At 26.7% G+C, this 20262-nt stretch overlaps 1 protein-coding gene, 1 long non-coding RNA gene and 1 pseudogene across 2 annotated transcripts; all 3 read left to right on the top strand.

Annotated features, from left to right (window-relative positions):
* Positions 1-5652, top strand: part of LOC113366854 — a 13693-nt pseudogene extending 8041 nt beyond the window's left edge.
* A 5622-nt stretch (positions 5653-11274) lies between these two features.
* LOC113365852 lies at positions 11275-12920 on the top strand. The gene is made up of 3 exons (XR_003366240.1): positions 11275-11349; positions 12340-12402; positions 12566-12920. It is a non-coding gene; the product is annotated as an uncharacterized LOC113365852 (long non-coding RNA).
* Positions 12921-13095: 175 nt separating this feature from the next.
* On the top strand, positions 13096-16811 carry LOC113366853. Its single transcript, XM_026608503.1, has 7 exons — positions 13096-13122; positions 13253-13579; positions 14036-14095; positions 14304-14435; positions 14495-14612; positions 16000-16223; positions 16590-16811. The coding sequence occupies exons 1-7, from the start codon at positions 13096-13098 to the stop codon at positions 16809-16811; spliced, it is 1110 nt and encodes a 369-aa protein (XP_026464288.1).
* Positions 16812-20262: the final 3451 nt, after the last annotated feature.

Genomic DNA, 20262 nt, shown 5'->3' with positions numbered 1-20262 from the left:
TCGAACCATCTAAAAAGAAAAGCGCTTTTGGGGGCAGGATAATCGTATTTTTTTATTGGCAACGGCTCGCTTTCGCAGGCCTCGTAATAGTCTTCCCAAAGTAATTTTTGCAGATCTACTTTATCCCTGTCAGATCCTTAGTAAAAAAAAATTATAACTAATACTAACACTGGTTATTGACGAAATATTTTATTATGTACATATATTTTTATATCAATAATAGTAACAAAATTTAGATTTATATTATTCGTACCTGGGTAATCGTTTTCATTTTCGTCGATAACAATCCAATTATTTTTTTCTTTTTTCTGGAATTTTGATGCAAGTTCTTTTAGTTGTTTAAATTTACTTTTAAATCCGAGAGCATTATAGTACCCCAAAATAACTAGCAAGTTAAGTAGTAGAATTAATTTCATTTATTCAAAAATTATTTTATATCATATGTCTAAATTATTTTGTTTTCACTACAATGTGTAAGTGCTAATCAATAAATTTGAAAAGTAAAGTCATAGTAGTAAAAACATGAAAGATTTTACATTGAAAATGAATAATTATTATGTATATTCTTTATGCAATTGTGCAATTAAATTACATTATATGCATTATACTTGTTTACCTATGATTATATGCACCTAAAATGAGATTTTAAATCTTTGATTTAAATTTTATTTTTTCCAAATCTTTATCTTAAATAGACTTAATTTTAACAAATTATATATCAAATCTAAATTATTTCGTTCTGGTTACAATGCATTGGACCTTTGATGTTAATCAATAAATTTGGAAATTTAGTAGTAAAAAATTACAAATTTGCGCATTGGCGACCATTGAAATTGCTTTATTATTATGTATATTGTTAGCACCTTCAAGAAGAAATTAAATTTAAACAATTATGATTTCATGATACGTTTATTTACATTACAGGAAACTGCTCCTGTTTCGGTTTATTCGAATCCTGAATTAGATATGATAAGTAAAGATATCGATGAGTTGGCCAAAGAAAGAAGACTTTTAGAAATTGACATCACACAGAAAGAGGCCGATATCAAAGTTAAAACAGGCGAAGTTAAAAGTTTACAGGTATTTGTTAATCATATCATTGTTATTATTTATTTCTAAATTATCATTTATTGCAGAGTGAACTGGATACTCTAGCTGCTACTTTCAAACAATTAGAGAACCAAAAGGGCGAAGCTCAAAAGCGCTTGAATGACTTAAAAGCTCAGGTAATGTTTGATGACTGCTTGATTTTAGATTAATAATAGTTTGATTCATCTTACAAATTCACATTTTAAATGCTTATTTTTTAAATATTTTATGTGCCGTAGTTAGTGATAAAAGTTTTGTACAACATATTTGCAACATATGTGTAGTTTGTGTTGTATTATAATATTGCATAATTTTTAGTAGTGTGCTAAATTTGATACTGAGTTAAAAAATCAAAACCATAAAATTAATCATTAATTTGTTTATTATTTGATTTGGCATTTGAGTTCGAATTTGGCATGTTGATTTTAGTGCTCAGCCGTAGACAAAGAATTGGAAGAAGTGAATGCCGAATTAGCACTAGAGCAAGAAAAGGTGAGTTGTTCACGAATTAGAGTTGAGTTTCCTTGGTAAAATGCACTAATTTTCAATTTGGCATGTGTTCTGTTAGTTACTTGGTGAACTGTGAAGATGGTCTTCCTTCGAATGTTCTTTTATCTTATTTGTTCTCTTGATATGACACAGAAGATGAAATTCATCTATTTTTATTGGTGTTGTTTTGAAAATATTTTTTTCATTTTTGGCAATCAATTTGATTTCTTTTTTTTATATCAATTAAAACATTAGAAATTCAGTGGTTGTGTGAGTCGAAATGGTTTCAAATTAAGGTAAAATTTGAGGTGAGATTATTTTGTATAACGTTCACAAAGTGTTGATATTGGGTACCTTGAGTCTTATTGATTTCTTGTTGATTATTTTGTACTTGGTTTGAGAAATGTAACTTTTCTTACTATTTATATAAAATACTTTATAATAATTTTTGTATTTATTCTATATTATTTTACGAATGTAAAATGAAAAAAAGCATGAGATTTTGATGACATTTCTATTTCTGAAAACTAAACTCTTTTACTCTTTCCATAAATGTAATATTTTATTTGTGTTTCTATCTGCTCTATATAGTGTTGTGAGAGTATCATTGAATACCAGTTATATAGTTGTTTGTTGGTTGTTATTTGGTTTCAATTATTCTAACTTTAATATTACATTTGTCGGTCATATTTCAGGTGGACAAATTACGAACGCAAGCTGAGCAACAGGAGGAGACATTGCAGGCTCAAGAAAGTGAATTAACGTCTAAAAAGCAGGAACTGCAGGGGCTGAAGGAAGAAGAACAGAAACTTCAAGAGCAGCAAGATATTGCTCAACAGCAACTTGAACAACTGACTAAAAAATTACAAGATATGCAGCTTGAATTCAGCCAGGTCACTTTATTTGCATATCCAATTATAATTTATTTATTGTAACACTATTTTTCTAGAGCAATTTATAAGTTGTCTAACTAATAGTAAGATAAATGTATTCTAACTGTAATGTTACAATTTTATGGTATTTTACTTCAACAGAGTAAAGCTCAAATAACGCAATTAGAAGAGAACCAACGCCAAATAAGCGATGCAGTAAAAGCTTGTGAAAGTGCTATAGCTTCCGGTGATCCATTATCTGTTCCACAATTTGCACTTGAAATTCGACCAGAATTCCGCGATGCTATTGTGAAAAACTAATGGCCAGGCTGATGATGCATTTACAAAGTCGGATGATCCTTTCAGTATGAAACCAAATCAAACTTCGTTTAGTACTCCAGATCCATTTGCAGCAGGTAAGCTGGAAGATTTTAAAATTTTAATGATATAAATTTAACATAATTGTATCTTTTAGATGATAAAGCGTTTAAAACCAACGGTTTCGACAGCGATCCATTTGCAAATCAAGATGCTTTTGGCAGCGATCCTTTTACAAAACCGACGAACGATCCATTCGGTGCTTCTCAACAAAATGACCCATTCGGCGATAAAACAGCAACTGCCAAGCCAGATGTAAGGATTATTAAAAAAATATAAAATATAAATTTAACAATCCTAAATTATTATTTGTGACATAATGAACAATTTTGTATTAATATTTCATTATTTAATGCTATCTTCACAGGAGGATAAAGACGCATTTGGCTGCGATCCATTTGCGGTTCTACATGCACCAACAAGAGCCGAGAGTCCCAGCCCGGCCTTACCTCCCAAAAAGAGTAAGAATCCACCACCGCGACCAGCACCACCAAAACAAGGCCCCGCGAGACCACCGCCTCCGAAGCAGGCGCTCACCAATAGTTTCGCCGATTTTGCGGACTTCGATAGCAAGGTAGGTTTTTTTATGAATATTGCTTTATATCATTATTGTTTTAATAGTATTTCTCAAAATATCGTTTCTCCATATAAAGCTCTCAAACTAAAGTGGCCTTGAATAAACAATTGAATGAATAAACATAGAAATTATTTCTGATAATTTATTTCATATTATTTTTTTTCACAATTATTTGTTTTAAATTTTGTTAATGAATAATATATAATAGTAAAAATACAATATTTCTATAATAAGAAAATGGAGAAACGATTTTTATGTTTGTATTACCTACTAAATACAAAATTTAAGACATATTTAAAATGTCTCATTTATAATATCCAATGAAATCAAAGTATGAAAATTAGGTAATACAAGTCTAGGTATTACCTACTAAATACAAAATTTAAGACATATTTAAAATGTCTCATTTATAATATCCAATGAAATCAAAGTATGAAAATTAGGTAATACAAGTCTAGGTATTACCTACTAAATACAAAATTTAAGACATATTTAAAATGTTTCATTTATAATATCCAATGAAATCAAAGTATGAAAAATAGGTAATACAATACTACGTTATTCTTAAAAAGTTAAGTAGAAATAATTTATCTTTATCAGTTCAATTGATTTACATGTGAACATGATTAACATATTATCTTTTATCAATTTTAATGTTCAATGTGATGTTTAGTGTAAATTTTAAGTTATTTTTTTAATTATGATCATATCTTTTTATTTCTACATGTCTTTCATTTTAGTATTGCATATAATTTTTAGTAAAAACCCCTTTTCAGTTACATTAATGTTTTCTGTTGCATGCTACTAGAGAAAGTAGTTAATTCTAATTTGATGAATGTTAGTAATTGAATGCTTGTTTAGTGTTAGTTTTTGAGATTGACCAAAATAACATCCTTTCTATCTGATAATATTCTGTGTATTTTTATATAATTTATACTAACAGCTTGCTATTAATAACGTTTGAATTTAGTTTGTTATTGTTGTGATACAAAACGATAATTTGCATGTTCTTCAAAATTTCTTTGTCCAGAAATTTGGTAAAAAAGTGTTTCTTATTTATGACCAATTTTATTGATGAGTACTAATTTGTGTTTTAATAAATTATTTTAATTTCTGGACATTCTTTGCTTCTCTATCATGGCTAACAAAAAATTTCATAATTCTATTTCAGCCTTAATCTCGAGACTAACACTAAATAACACCTATTTAATACATCGTACTAACTACTAAAATAATACACTCACTACGGATAGACTGTAGAAATAATATACATATAAATATATAAATAGATATGATCTACATAAGTACCAATAAAAATTATCAATACGAAAAAAATTGAAAAAAAAAATCCCTTGCATTAATATCACAAACTCTTCAGCAAATAACATCGGCATTCAACTCTAACACGAAGCCTAATAAAGGGCTAGACAAGGCACCACCAGCGGCTGTTAAAGTTCAAGACTTCACAGACGATCCGTTTAGGGACTATAGATATGAAGATTTAGCTAATATAGCTGATCCTTTTATGGATGAATTGAATAACGAACACAAGACATCGGATAATTCTGTAATAAATAATTTCGATGCGTTTTCTTCTTCAAACGATTGGTTTTCTACTGCTGCTTCTAACGCAAAAAACAAAAACGCTTCGAGTGTAGATCTTTTCGGTTTGGATGTCTTTGATGGTAACATGAACCAAACGGTGAACGATGGAAGAGCATCAGAACCGCCTAGGCCCTTATTGGATGCATCGAGATTGATGGTAGACAATACAGCCAGCGGCCGAATTTCCGCCCCGATTATTTCGGAAGAGAAACAACTGGCCTGGGCGGCAGCCGAGAGCCGGCGGGCCGAAGAATTGAGATTAAAAAGGGTCAGGCAGGAACAAGAGGATCTCGAACTAGCCCTGGCCCTTAGTCGAGCGGAGAAACAGTCGTAGCTGGTAACGTGATAGGTTTGTCATATTATTGTACAATTTTTGTCTCGTTATAAGATTTCTTTATTATTGTCATTGAATTAGTTGAACGTATGTGTTATGTATTTTGTAGGATCGCGCCATTCCGCGCTTGTGTATATATGATATATATGTATAGTAGAATTTTAAAATATATTTATGTTGTTATATAGAACCTTTACAAGCTGGAGATTATTTCATGAGATTGTAGAGACCCCTGCATTTCATTACGTTTCGTACAAATGTTTCGTTTTCAGTATTAGATAAGCAAAATGATTGAGATTGATAATTTGATTGAGAGTATCACAAGATTTTTCAAATTTCGAGAAATCTACTTGCACACCTTATCACAAATCATACAAATATTGAAATAATATCATACCTTATGAATGTTTTTATCGTTGTACAACAAAGATAATTAAGGAAATAAATGTATAGTTAATTTATATATCGGTTACTATTAGTGTAATATGATAATAAAACCAGTCATAAAAAGTAAGATAATTTTAGAAAAATAATCGCCTTGCAAAATCTTTGTATTTATCAAAATGTGCGAGCATAATTGTATTCATAGCGTTAATATATCACAAAAAATTAATATAAACCCACACGAAAAGGCCATGTTTATAATCGAAGTAAAAATTCCTTCATAAAACTTATTGAAGTATGTTTTGTTTTCTTTAATTCTTGAAAAAGATGAGCTGTTCTGATTTTGTTTGTTAAATTATTCGAATATGACTTGGCCATTTCAAAATATTATATCACTGCTACATTCCAATATCATTGTTTGATTGCGAGATGATTTGAAAAATAAGTATAGAACATTTGGTAGAAGTCATTACTAGGTATGCTTGTGCGCATATATAAACGTAGATTTTAAAATAAGAAAATATTTTGCGTACAATTTTAATACTTGAACACACGATCAAGTGTTAGCATTTGCAACATCTACAATATTTCTAAATAAAATTGAAGAATTTATAAGGCCGATATCATAGGTGCGAGAAACAATAATTACATGCATTGAATTCAAAAGCATAAAAAATATCACCACATGTCCGTGACCACTAATTTGGCATCAGTTTTAAAAACTAGAGGCTGATCGTCATCATACCTATCTCTTTCATAAATAACGACTTGAAAAACTGCAAAACTAATAATATTTTTAAGTTATTACTCAAAAGTTATGAAACGTTATATGTTTATTTTATTTAAACCATTGGAATATCCTTCATTAAACGTACTTTACGAAATCTATGTACTTTGAATTATTACTCATACTAATAAGTATGAGTACAAATTTGCATTGGAAACTTTTCTTCAATATCGGTTTCACTGTGAAATTCAACATACAATATTAAGATATGTATGTTGTCAAATATCATGTTCTACTTTGAAAATTAAGTTTCGTTTTACTTGTCTGATTTTTTTGTTATATTCAAACATTTTAGAAAATTTTGAAAATGTGTTAAAAATTGTTTTGGATTCTGGTCAAATAATTTTTTGTACAGCGTTATTTTTAAGATATTCATAAGCGTTTTGTTGTAAATATAAATATATGTATTGTTATTAGAATTCTTGGGATTTGAATTGCGGCAAGACATGTAATGTCTCAGGTGTAATCAAACACGTAGGAAATCTTTTAGTCAAAATTACTGTTTGATAATTTACACGCCGGATTGAAAATTGCGGCAGATGATTTATGATGAACTAAAATATTTAAATATAGCTTACTTTCCCAAAAATAATTAATCACTTCCTATTCTCTCTAAACAAAGATTTGTTCCGTATGCCTATCGTAAATATCAAAGTATTTATATATATATATATATATATATATATATATATATATTTATTTATATAAATATGAAATGATAATTTTTGAATAAGTATTGTCTTTTGCCTAATACATGTATGCAACTTATAAATGCATTTATTGTATCTATAATTAATAATTCTGTCACATAAATATAAATATGAAATGTAAATTTAGAATTAATATATGTATAATTTGAGAGTAAATACAAATCGCAATAGTAATTCTTACGAAATTTATGGCGAGTTTTTCACTAGTCTAAAATTATATAATAAGTGGTGCAAAATGTTCTAACGTTGTTTTGATTTCAGGATTGCTCTAAGTATATTTATGGAAAACATATATAATTTTATTCTATTTAAAAATATTTGCGTTCACATAATTGCAACACTATTGTACTACTTTTATATTACTATTTCCTCACTTTTTCATATTATTTAGTTCTTTCTGACTCTAGACATATTAAGAACGTTTCCATACGATACTTATTATGTTATTCAATGATTATCATTTATAACTCTTCATTTTATTCAAAACATAAGATAATTAATTCATCATTTTTATTTACTGATTTGTCATAAAAATGTTGAAACCAAGTTAGTTTTGTGAATTCATCACCTTATTCTATTTAAATTTATTTTTTCTTTAAATAATTTGCATAAACCATTTTCTTACAAATCACGAAGCAAAGCACATGTTTGCAAGGTTTATTTATAAAATCCATAAAAGCTGTGTACATATTTTTTTTAATTTTTATTTATGATCCATTGATACTACGCTTTAAATGCAAAATAATTATAGTTCATGTCTAAAGTAGCCAGTTATTAATAAATAACCTAAAATAAAGATGGATTTTCAAATGTTTAGATTAGCAAATGTAAAGTTAAATTCCCCATTCGCTTTGTATACATTCACAATATTCGGATATCCCTATCGTTTCATAATGGGATTTTTAAAAATAATACGTCGATGTTCAGTGTAATAATGAACAATCATATATTATAAGAGCTATCTTGTTGAACATAATAAATTTTCTAGCCTTATAATTGAACATTTAAGTGTTGTAAAATTTTTGGAACAATGATCCAGAAAAGTAATTTAAAGATGAAAGTGTTCATCAATACATTTGTTATTGATGTGAGCACATATTTTATGACAAAATATATTTGCAAGTCAATGTAAATTTTGTGAAAACTTGTTGTTCTAAATATATCAAGAATGTAGAATTGTTTATCCAATCTGAAATATTGCATAGACAATAAAGTATTATATTGATGACATACATATATTTTATTTATTGACTTATAATTTATTTTTAATATTCATTTTATTATATGCAGTGGTGCCTCACTTAACGTGCTGAATTCGCTTTGAAAGTAATTTATTTTGAGAAACGCTTTGAGGCAAATTGCTAGAATTTTCCGTACTATAATTAAACATTTGAAGAATAAAAATAATCAAATTTACAAGTTGCCGTTTGCTTAGTTGTCAAGGTATTTGCCAAAAAAATAGTATGGATAGAAATTCAACCAACCGAGGACAATTTTATAACTATATTATATCGATATTTTTATACAACTTCAAATGGTTTATTTACAAGTTCTTATCATTAAATGCAGCATTGGTGGTCTATGTTTGTTGAAATACTGACAGTGATCGGACTACCAAGTTCATTACGGTTGTTGTTGCTGAAGAAAGGAGTATGCATTCTTCAATATTGCATACAGTTTTTCATAGGATTTATTATTGGTTATTTTATCTTTTACAATATGTGTGTAAAGTTTGATTTTTAAATCCATTTAACACGATTTTTATACAACGGATTGTACGTTAAATCCGATTTTCTTATAGCACGGTTTCCATATTACACGGTACGGACTCCCTGGACACGGTATGATGTACTGCCTAAATTTTAGGCAGTAAGTAATTCAAAGTTGTTTATTATATGCAAAATTCTATATTTCTTTAGAATATTTTTCATACGATTTTTAGCACAACAACAGATTTTACTCTAAGTTGGAACAAAAGACACCAAAATAGCAATTTCGAAAAAAAAATTCTGATATGAATGAGTGTATGTATGTTTTCTTCACACTTATAACTAATTTGTCATATTATAAATAAATATTACACATGTACTAGTACTTATCATTTTTTGTATAGAGATATGATTTCCGCGACTGCCTTATTTCGCACATCAATACATAAAATAAAATTTCTTATCTTTTGTGTGTTCATATATGAAATGCTATAGCTGACAGCATTTATTTCAAATTTATTGCTTGCAGATTAATTACAATTTTTTTTTAAATTTATTATTTGTGATACAGTTTTGTGAATCTAATACAGTTTGCATAAAATAGTTCTTATAATACAATAAATAAAAATTTAAAATTTAATTTGTAATTACAAGTGAAACAGAGAGGCGACGCCCATGCCAAACAAATTAAGGTAAACAAATAACAATCAAAATTTTAAAATTTACTTAATTTATTCACGTATGATATTAAAGTTTCGTTTAATTAATGTTTACTAATATTGGACGTTTTAATTTATATAAATATATGTTATATTTTTTAACAAATTCATTGTTTTTTTCCATGTAGCTATATATTTGCATGTGGTGGCGTTACCAAGTTGTAATAATATTATTAAAAAAAGTGTAAGTAATATTATTATTAATAAAAAAGTTTTAAGTAATATTAAATATTACACAAAAGTGGCATGTGAAAAATTGTTTAACTAGTTGGTTTGGTATTTAGCCTTGAGGCAAATTACATGAACTTCCCGATATGTGTAAATAATCGACTTAATCAAAAAAAAGTGTAAATAATATACTTCATCAATCCTACTTTAAAAAAAAACGATAATAATTTTAGCAAAGTTTGACGAATTTTTAAAATTAAACTACTTGTTGTAAGGCCGTAATATTACAGTAAGTTCTATAAGACCATGATGTATATCGCCAAAAAAAGTTCCATGAAAAAAGGCTTAAATTTTTTTTTAACAGTTAATTACAAGAAAACGGCTCGGTAGATTTTCACCTAAAATTAATCAGTATCATTCCCAACCAATATCTTTCGAACAGTTTTTGATTTTTTAAAATCGGTTCGGTAGAATGAGCTTAAATGTGGACGAAAATTTAACACTATTTTTCAATAGTTAATTACAAGAAAACCGCTCGGTAGATTTTCATCTAAAATTAATCAGTATCATTCCCAACCAATATCTTTCGAACAGTTTTTGATTTTTTAAAATCGGTTCGGTAGGATGAGCTTAAATGTGGACGAAAAGTTCAACACTTTTTTTCAAATTACAAAGAAACGGCTTGGCAGATCGTTGCACAAAACTGACAAACGATAGTCCTCACCGAAATACATCAAATGGCTTTTAAATTTCTAAAATCGGTTCAGGCGTTTTTGAGAAAACGTCGAACAAAAGTCTAATTTTGACAAATGCCAAAAAGACCATACTGATTTTTGCAAACTTTGACGAATTTTTAAAGCTGGACCAGTTGTCGTAGGGCCGTAATATTTTAGTATGATCTAGAAGACTATGGTATCTATCGTCAAAAAAATAATCATAAAAATCGTCGAAATTTTTTTTTTAAAAACTTTATTACAAGAAAACGGCCCGGCCGATCTCTACCAAAAACTAATCAGCACGATTCCCAACCAATATCTTTCGAACGGTTTTTGAATTTTCAAAATCGATTCATAACTGCGGGCTAAAACGTGGACGAAAGAGTTTTCACTTCTCTGCTATTTACGAAGAAACGGTTTGGCCGATCGTCGCACAAAACTGACAAACAATAGTCCTCATCGAGATACATCGAATGGCTTTTAAATTTTTGAAATCGGTCCAGCCGTTTTTGAGAAAACGGCGATTTACGGCAAAAAATCTGTTGGTGCACACGCACACACACACACACACACACACACACACACACACACACACACACATACTTTTTCCAAATTTGTTCTCATTCGATTCAGAATGGCTTGAAACGTCGAGAAAACATAAAATTAGCGAATCGGATTTTTTGATGAAAACATAAACTTCTCCTTCGGGAAGTTAAAAAAAAGTTTCCATCATGGGTTTTGCTGAGAAATATGAAGCAAGAAAAGCTATTGAAAAATATGATACTGCTAAAATCGTGGCACTGTTGAAACTGGTATGTTAAACTTTTTTTTATTTATTAATTAATAATATTATTATTATTAGATATACAAAATTCGAAAGAAAAGCTCAGGTTTATTTTTATATTGGGAGTTAAAATATATTTTAACGTATATAACGTATAATATTTTAAAGTATACTTTACAAATTAGATCTGAAAAATTTAGGCACTTACAAAACTTGTGCACTAATTTTTCTGAATTATATTTTAAATATTAGCTATTTATGTATTTATAGTTTTAAGCATATTTAATTTTTCAATATTTTCAAATTTTATTTTATAAATTTGTTTTTACTAGAATTTGCGAAATTAACATTTTTATCTAACGTTTTAATTTCGTTGAACTGTGACATTATCTCAGACAATAAAGAGTCTTTTAGATAGCACTTCCAATTTATCTAATCTTTTATATTTAACCATTAATACATAGAAGTCTTAAATGATGAAAGATAATTTTTAAACACCGCTGTTTTATGATTTGAATGATCAAAAATTCAGATTAGACAGATTTTATATAGATTTCCTAAAAATTTAACAATTTTTGCGAATATAGATTATATGTTCAGTTCAATTTACAGATTAAATTATTTATTCAATAAATATTTTTGAATTCACATAAAATGTTTGCCAAATTGAGAAATTACTTTATGATTGATCTTTTAAATCATTTTGATTTTGCTTCAGTAATTTTTTTATTTTGTATTATTATTTTTATATAAATTATTAATAAATATAATAATTTTATATTTTTAAATTAAAATATTTATTTTTACTTATTTTTTTATTTTTAATTATTTGTACTGTACAAATTGAAAAATCTCCTTTTTCAGTATCATTGAAGTATTGAATCTAAAACAACTAAACTATATTATATATATATATATATATATATATATATAATATATATGTATATATATATTTATATATATATATATATATATATATATATATAATTTTTCTAATTAAGAAAATTTTCATTTCTAGTTCGGTCTTGAGAATTGCTGTAATGCTATCGAATTATATCAAATTGATGGAAGAGCTATTTTTGTAAGTATGATATTCAATTTAATTTGATATTAGGAAATAAATATTAATTTATATTATATAATATAGTAATTATTATTACCAGAATAAGTTTTATATTATTCTTAATATGTAAATAAATTTTCCAACCCAATAAATGTTTACATTTGTTATAATTTTTTAATAGGGCTTGAAACAACATCAATTGCAATTTTGGAAAAATGAAATATCAAGAAGTGATTCCGAAGCTCTTCTGAAATTCGTAAATCAATTGACAGAAAATCCTGAAACGTATTACAAATATTTTCTCGAAGCCACGATTGGTGTGAAGAATAATAATGAAGGGTATGAATCTGATGATAGTTTTGATTCTGTAGACCAAATTTATCAAAATGATGAAGAAGATGATCTTCATGGTTCAAGTTCTAGAATTGAACCAGCATTTGCTTACGAAAATGATGTTAGAAATGAAGGACGTTCGCCTTCGTTGCCTGAGAAACCAGACCGTTTCAAATCTCTTCCCCAAAAAGATGAACAACCTACCAGGAAGATTTCTCACGTAAATTCAAAACCACGAACAAAATTGCCAAAAATTATTTCAAATTTACACGAAAGCAATGGTTTTAAACAACCTATTAATACTGAACCTGCACCAGAAGAAGAACAGATTTTACAGGTAAATTTAATTTGTCAACCAGAACTTAGATAAATCAATTAATGACGCTTTGCAGAATCTTCTTTCATGTCCAAAAAATAAATAACAGACAATCAGAACTTTTCCAATTGATTTTCATCAATTACGAATGATAAGAAATTAAACTGTTTTATTTAGTTTGCTTGTTAATTTTGTAAATTTACGTTTTATTTATTTAAGGAAGAATTAGACAAATTTCTGCGCAATTCATCTTTGAGTACCCAATTAGCTCAAGCTTTAAAAGAACGTTTAAAAAATACACAATCTTCATTGTCTGATCACTCATCTTCTACGTCTGAAGATCAAAATCGACCAACAACCAGTAATTTTAATGAACTGCGAAAAAAAATCGAACGCTCTTTTGTTCCTAACATAAAAGAAGATAACATCATACCAGAAGTTGGGGAAGAAGATGATGGGTACGCCCAAATGTCACCAAGACATGCTTTGTCTTCAAATATTCAGGTAAAGACCTTGAAGAAAGTATTAAATGAACGAAATTTGCAGGTAACGATAAAAAAAAATATTATTTGAGAATTTCATAAAATAGGTTTAGCCTGTTTTATAAATATTGATGTACAGGAGTTGTTTTATAAATTTCTGTTCTTAGCAATTGATTGTTATGAATCAGATAAGGAAAAAATAAATAAAACTGAGATAATATTTTTGTAAAATATAATAACAAGCCATTTCAAAGAAATGTTTAATTAAGGAGTCATTTATTTATATACTAATCGGCAATCTACAGTAAATATGTGTATTTTTTTATTTCTCAATACTTAGCCTTTCATGTGCAAGCTAAGATCCAATAATATAATTTTTTATATCATTGCATTAAATAAGAAAACACAAGATTGCACACAATTGATCAAAACATTTAATAATAAAAATTCCAAGATATTTAATATGAACTCTAATTATCTTTAAATGTTTATTAATAATATAATCTTTATATTATTACAGAATAAAAAGTCAACTAGCAGATCAATTAAAGAATTTAACGAAGATCGAGTTAGTCACTATGTAAGTGGAATATACACAAAATTTTGTATATAAAATTTATAAATAATATTATTTTTAAACAGTTAACTAATATTCTTACCTAGTTTATATATTCGTATACATATCAACTTGATAACTACAAATAATTATAGTTAAGCTAAATGAAAAAACTTATTAGAAGTACTAAAATAATAAATTGTAAATTTCCTAACTGTGCTTTTTTCTTCAGGATTCACCAAGAAGTAATGCACCAATTTCAAATAATGAAAGATTCAAAAATAAAAATCCGCATTCTTCTACAAGTTCATCGAATTTAGTCGACAAAAATACTAATGATTTTACAAATGCGAAAGAAGGAAAGGTTTGTTTTTACATTTTATGAACAAAATTATATATGTTACTTACTAAATTTTTTTTCAGGGAAATCAAAAATTTCAATCGAGTTTGGATCGCGTGTTATCATTTAAGAAAAATCTGCCTTTGCAAAAGACTGAACCTGAGAGCGATGATGATGAATATGTCGTTCCAATCAATGAAGGTTTATTTTAATAATTTTAATAATAAAAATATTTTTATTTATGATTGTTTGGTTATGATTTGCTCCCAAAAGGCAAGAACATTTGGTGGGTCTTACGCAATTTAGGGATGTAAAATAATGCAGAATTCATTTAAGTAATTTAAGGGGGTATTCTTTGATGATCTTCCAAAAAGGCAAGAACAATAAGCAATTTCCAATAAGCAAAATTATTGCTTTAATCAATAAAACAATAAGCAATTCGGTGAGTTCCAAAATAAGCAAAAAACAATAACATTTATTAGAGATTTAGTAGAATTTTTATTTAATTAACTTCAGTGGTTATTTTCTCTGATCTCCCAATAAGCAAAATTATTGCTTTAATCAATAAAGCAATAAACAATTCTCGGAGCTCCAAAAATAAGCAGAAACAAGAACATTTGCTGGGATGTAAAATAATGTAGAATTTTTACTTAAGCCACTTAAGGGGGTATTCTCTGATTTCCCAATAAGCAAAATTATTGCTTTAATCAATAAAACAATAAGCAATTCTCTGAGCTCCAAAATAAGCAAAAAACAAGAACATTTGTTGGGTCTTACGTCATTTTAGTGATGTAAAATAATTTGGATATATTTAAGTAATTTAAGGGGGTATTCTTGGATCTAAAGGTATGAATATTAGGTTTTTGAATGGCTGCCAAAAAACAATATTTTCACTATATTTTTTGTTACATGTAATTAATGAATTCGAGAGTATATTAAATAATAAAAATTATAAATATAAAGTTTTAGTTATAGGTGGAGATAAAGTGGGAGGGGGTGATCTTAAATAATTGGCACTTGATCTGAATAATAATATGTACTTACAATTCATCTAGAATAATTTTGCCATTGTATGACGACGTATTAGTTCAATTTTTTTTTCACATAGTGACTGTCTGAATAAAATTGCACATAGTGACTGTCTGAATACAATTACAAAATTTTTTGATATTTGATAATTTTTTAAAAATAGTAAAAATTGGTAGTCGGGGTTAAGTTTATACTGAAGTTAAGTCATAAGACTCTGTGAAAATTTCAATAAAATTGGTTCAGTAGAAGTAGGGAAATCGTGGGTAGCGGGTAGCCTATCAAAAAATAAGTTTCAAGAAAAATGCGTTTGGAGCTTCGTGGAGGAAGAAACCATCAGAGGAAGATTATCGTGGTCAAACAGCTAATTCTTTGAAAATATTTTATATTATGAAACTAATGAAAATTATGAAACCATAACGTTTTTTTTAAATTTAGACCAAAATATCTCCTTAATAGTGATGTCTAACCAACCTGCTATCATGCGCGCAATTTATAATGAATCTTTTTTAATATCATTTCAACTTATGATTTTATCTAATTTTTATATGCATTTATTCAGAATTACCAATTTCTTCACCCGGGTTTCGACCATTACCATCGATTCCAATTGCAGAAGTAATTCCTCAAGGGAGAGCTCCTCCATTACCTATTGCAAACGACTTGGACAGTTTTGAAAGAGAAATAGAAGAAAATCCTAATTATCGAAATGTTACGAGACAAGATGGAATATCTTTGCTTGAACAGAAAAAGGATGGGACTTTTCTAATCAGGCCATCAGAAACGGTATGAAAAAAAAAACAATTATATGAATTATGAAACTTTTAAATAGAATTTAAAATAGATTATTTATTAAAATGCATTTAAAAATATTTCTATAAAAATCTATTAAAACCGATATTTTAAAAAATCGAATAGTTTTCCATAATTTTTTTTACAAAAACCGGGGTTTAAACTCTAATCATTTTTAGATCATATAAAATATAATTTTATTTAATCTTATTTTGTTAAGTGGAAATCATTTTTCAAAAATCTATAGATTATAATACCAAGTTTTAATTATTTTTGAATAATTTTCTACTTAATTTTTTTTATCAAAAATTTATTAAAAATTTCGATCAATTTGTTGAGTCTATAAAATTTATTATTCAGGGTTCAGGATATGCTTTGATGTTTCAATTTCGACGTCAATTTTATAACATCAAAATCATGAAAAAGGAAGGTGTAAAATTTGCTCTTATGAACAACAGGGATCGATCTTTATGTTTTAGCAAATTGTCATCTTTGCTAAATTATTACCGGGAAGGTGTTGAATTGTTATTATTACAAAGCGGTGATAAAATTTTTGGTGAAACTTATTTGTATCCATTATAAACTCTTAACACATAATAAATCTAGAAAACAATCTTATTGTAATATACTGCATAAGCCATATACTACTTATATGTAAAATTAGAAGATACTCATTGACTGAAAATTTTAATTCAAAATTGTATAATTTTATTAATATACTCGTATATACATATATGCTTCATTGATTTATTACAGATTAACTCCATGTTTTGTAATTTAAAAAAAATTATATTGTTTAAACCTACAATTTAATTAATTCTGCATGCACTATTCCATTAAAAAAGTTATATTGCATTTTGTTCATAATAATGGCTTATATGAATATATATATATATATATATATATATATATATATATATATATATATATATATATATATATATAGAGTCGAGTCTGGATGCTCGGTATGGGCGTGTTTCTCGTCTCACAATTATGTATTTTATAACTTTTAGTCAAATTAGTTTCAAATCTTTTAGTTATTCATAATTTTTTAAAAAAATGTTTTTCTCTAATATGTTATTAAGTTTAATTTTTTAAAATAAATTTTTGTTGAGTGTTTTTGTCCTGTGTTGCTGAATGATGACACGCATCTTGTGTCGAAACGTATAAATAAAAGTATTTACACTTTATACCTTTTTTATTTCGACGAATGGGCTGCTAGTTACTTTGAAATATATATATATATATATATATAACAAATGTATTCTAAGTGCATAGATATATATTAATTTAGAAATATGAACAAACACCACTCTTTTTTGCACTAATTTATTAAATAATAATTTTACAAACGTTTCGAGACTAGGTTTGTCTCATCATCAGTGTGTTATAATTTAAAATCTAAAATATGGAAACCTAAATTAGCATTATGTGTTATCCGTTACAAGTCGTTCACTATACTGCCCTACCAACGATTGTCGGAGTCTGAATTCTCTACTCAAGGTCAAGTGGTAAGTCACGCAATATCAAATAGGAAAGAGAATTCAGACGATCGTTGGTGGGGCAGTATAGTGAAATATGAAGAATAAATTATATTTTGGATTATATATTATTAATCGAAATTTTGGAATTTTGTAGGTTTTTTCTGAAAACAATTAATACACATTGATAAAAGAATGATTCTACAGTTTGGAACATAAAGTTTAAATTGAACATTATAAATATACTTATATTGTTTGTTCAAAAATGAATATATAAAATACTTTTTCTATAATGAGAGGGATGATTTCACCGGTAAAATAATTTGCAGTAATAAATTATATAAAATTAACAAAGTTTTGTCTGAAAAGTCATTATCACATTACTATTTATGTAATGTGATAATGATATATAAAATTAACAAAGTTTTGTCTGAAAAGTCATTATCACATTGGTATTTATGTTTAATATAATATTTTTAATTTGTGAAACATACTATTTGCTGCTTTTAAATTTATATCTGAAGATATTATTGAAAATGTTAATTATAAAATTGACTAAAAGATAATATATAAACTATTCTATATTAATTGTTTTTAAGTTATATTATGCTTCTATTAGATATGACGAGAATTTTCGATATTTTTTTAATAATTATTAATTAATTAAGTTTCCTGGATAGCTATTATTTTAACGTTCTGAACTAAAAGCTCATAATAACTAATTGTTTTCCAATAATAACTAATTATTTCCCCATTTAATTGTGCATTGGAAAATCGTTAAGACTCTTAAAATTTAACTCTATCAATTTTATTATAATTAAATGTGTATAATATGTAAAAATGTAAATATGTATAATATATTTTTTTATTTGTTATAAATAGTTCTCGAAGAAGGAGTCAATCCATAGTCAATCCAAGTCCTCAAATCGCTGAATAAAATAATGGATTTTTTTTAAATGAAATAGCATTTTTGTGGAACAAACTTTATGCTTTTAGTTCAGAAGTAAATATATATATATATATATATATATATATATATATATATATATTTATATATAAATATATATATATATATATATATAAATATATTTATATATATATATATATATTTATATATATTTATATGAATATGTAAAATACATATACATATGCATGCTAAGTTATGATTCTTTGTCGACGAAATGCACTGTGTACAATTTTTTGCCTTTGTAGAGGTTTAAATATAAGAAAGCTGTACTTATCTTATTTTTATACAAACATATGTATGATACATATTACACTAATGAGATATTATTCTAGCATTTGGAATGAAAAAACTTAGGAAACATTAGCTGCAGCTGTAGAAAATATTCTTCAACTACACAATGGAGCACATGCATAGTGAAACATGTAGCTGAATGAATTAAATATAGTTATAATTTAAATATTTTAATTACAAGTTTTTAGTGAAATAAAAATGTGTCATAATTATGAATCGTTGCTGTTTGGGCTTAATTTTGTTAGTATCAACTAACTTAATTCGACGTCTTGCAAACGACGCCATGGATTATTGTTGCTCCTTATGGAAGACTAGTACCTCTGATACAGATTCTGGGAAAGAGACTATATGTAAGTTATTAGTTTTATGAATTTAATTTATGAAGATACTAATAAATAATTGTTTAACATTCATTTTGCATAATCAGTCTTCGAAACAAGTTTTGAAAACTTATTATGCTGACGTTATTTCAACGAAAGGACACCAAATATTATTACGACTTTGTCTATATAAAATTAGAAAAAAATTAAAAAGAAAGAATTATCATATGAAGCTAAAATAAGTTTGGCTAGACGTGGTATCAAACAAGTTTTTTGTTTAAATCTTGCAGTTTTTTTGAAACAAAATATATACAACAATAACGTTTTAAATTGTGATTTGATTTTATGGAGCTTGCAATAAAAAGAGTGCTTCTGAAAGTGTAATGCTGAAACATTAATGAATCTCATTTTATTTTTAAATATTAATGTTATTATAAATTTGAGAAAAAGTAATGCTCTCCTTATTAACAATTTTCAATATTAAATTAAAACATTATCTTTAATAAGTTGTGAAAACTAATTATGATGATATATGGAAAGGACACATATTAGTATTACAACGTTGCCTGTGTTTGCCAGATCATATAAAACCAGTTTTTGTATAAAATTAGTAATTTAATTTATTAATAATATTTTTCAGAACAAAATATATACAACAATATAGTTTCGAAATTGTGATTTGATTTAATAGAGTTTATGAGAAGGAGAACGCTTCTAAACGTATAAAGCTAAAAAACTAATGATATGCATTTTCCCATAATAATAAAAATTTAAGATATAAATTAATGCAATCTCTATTTTTATAAAAAAAACTCACAGAAGAATCAAAAAAAAGCTTATAAACCTAAAATATCAATTTGGGTTAGACAAGATATCAAATAAGTTTTTATTCAAACTTGCGGCTTTTAAATAGAAAATATCTACGTGTAACTATATATTTATGAATTTCTGATTTGAAATTTTTATAAATATTT

The sequence above is a fragment of the Ctenocephalides felis genome, unplaced genomic scaffold, assembly GCF_003426905.1.
Source record: "Ctenocephalides felis isolate EL2017-DRISC unplaced genomic scaffold, ASM342690v1 CF-g0.4_SCAFFOLD_01170, whole genome shotgun sequence".
NCBI classification, from domain to species: domain Eukaryota; kingdom Metazoa; phylum Arthropoda; class Insecta; order Siphonaptera; family Pulicidae; genus Ctenocephalides; species Ctenocephalides felis.
Note: the sequence above shows the minus strand (reverse complement) of the source record. Positions and strands in the feature narration are given on the sequence as shown.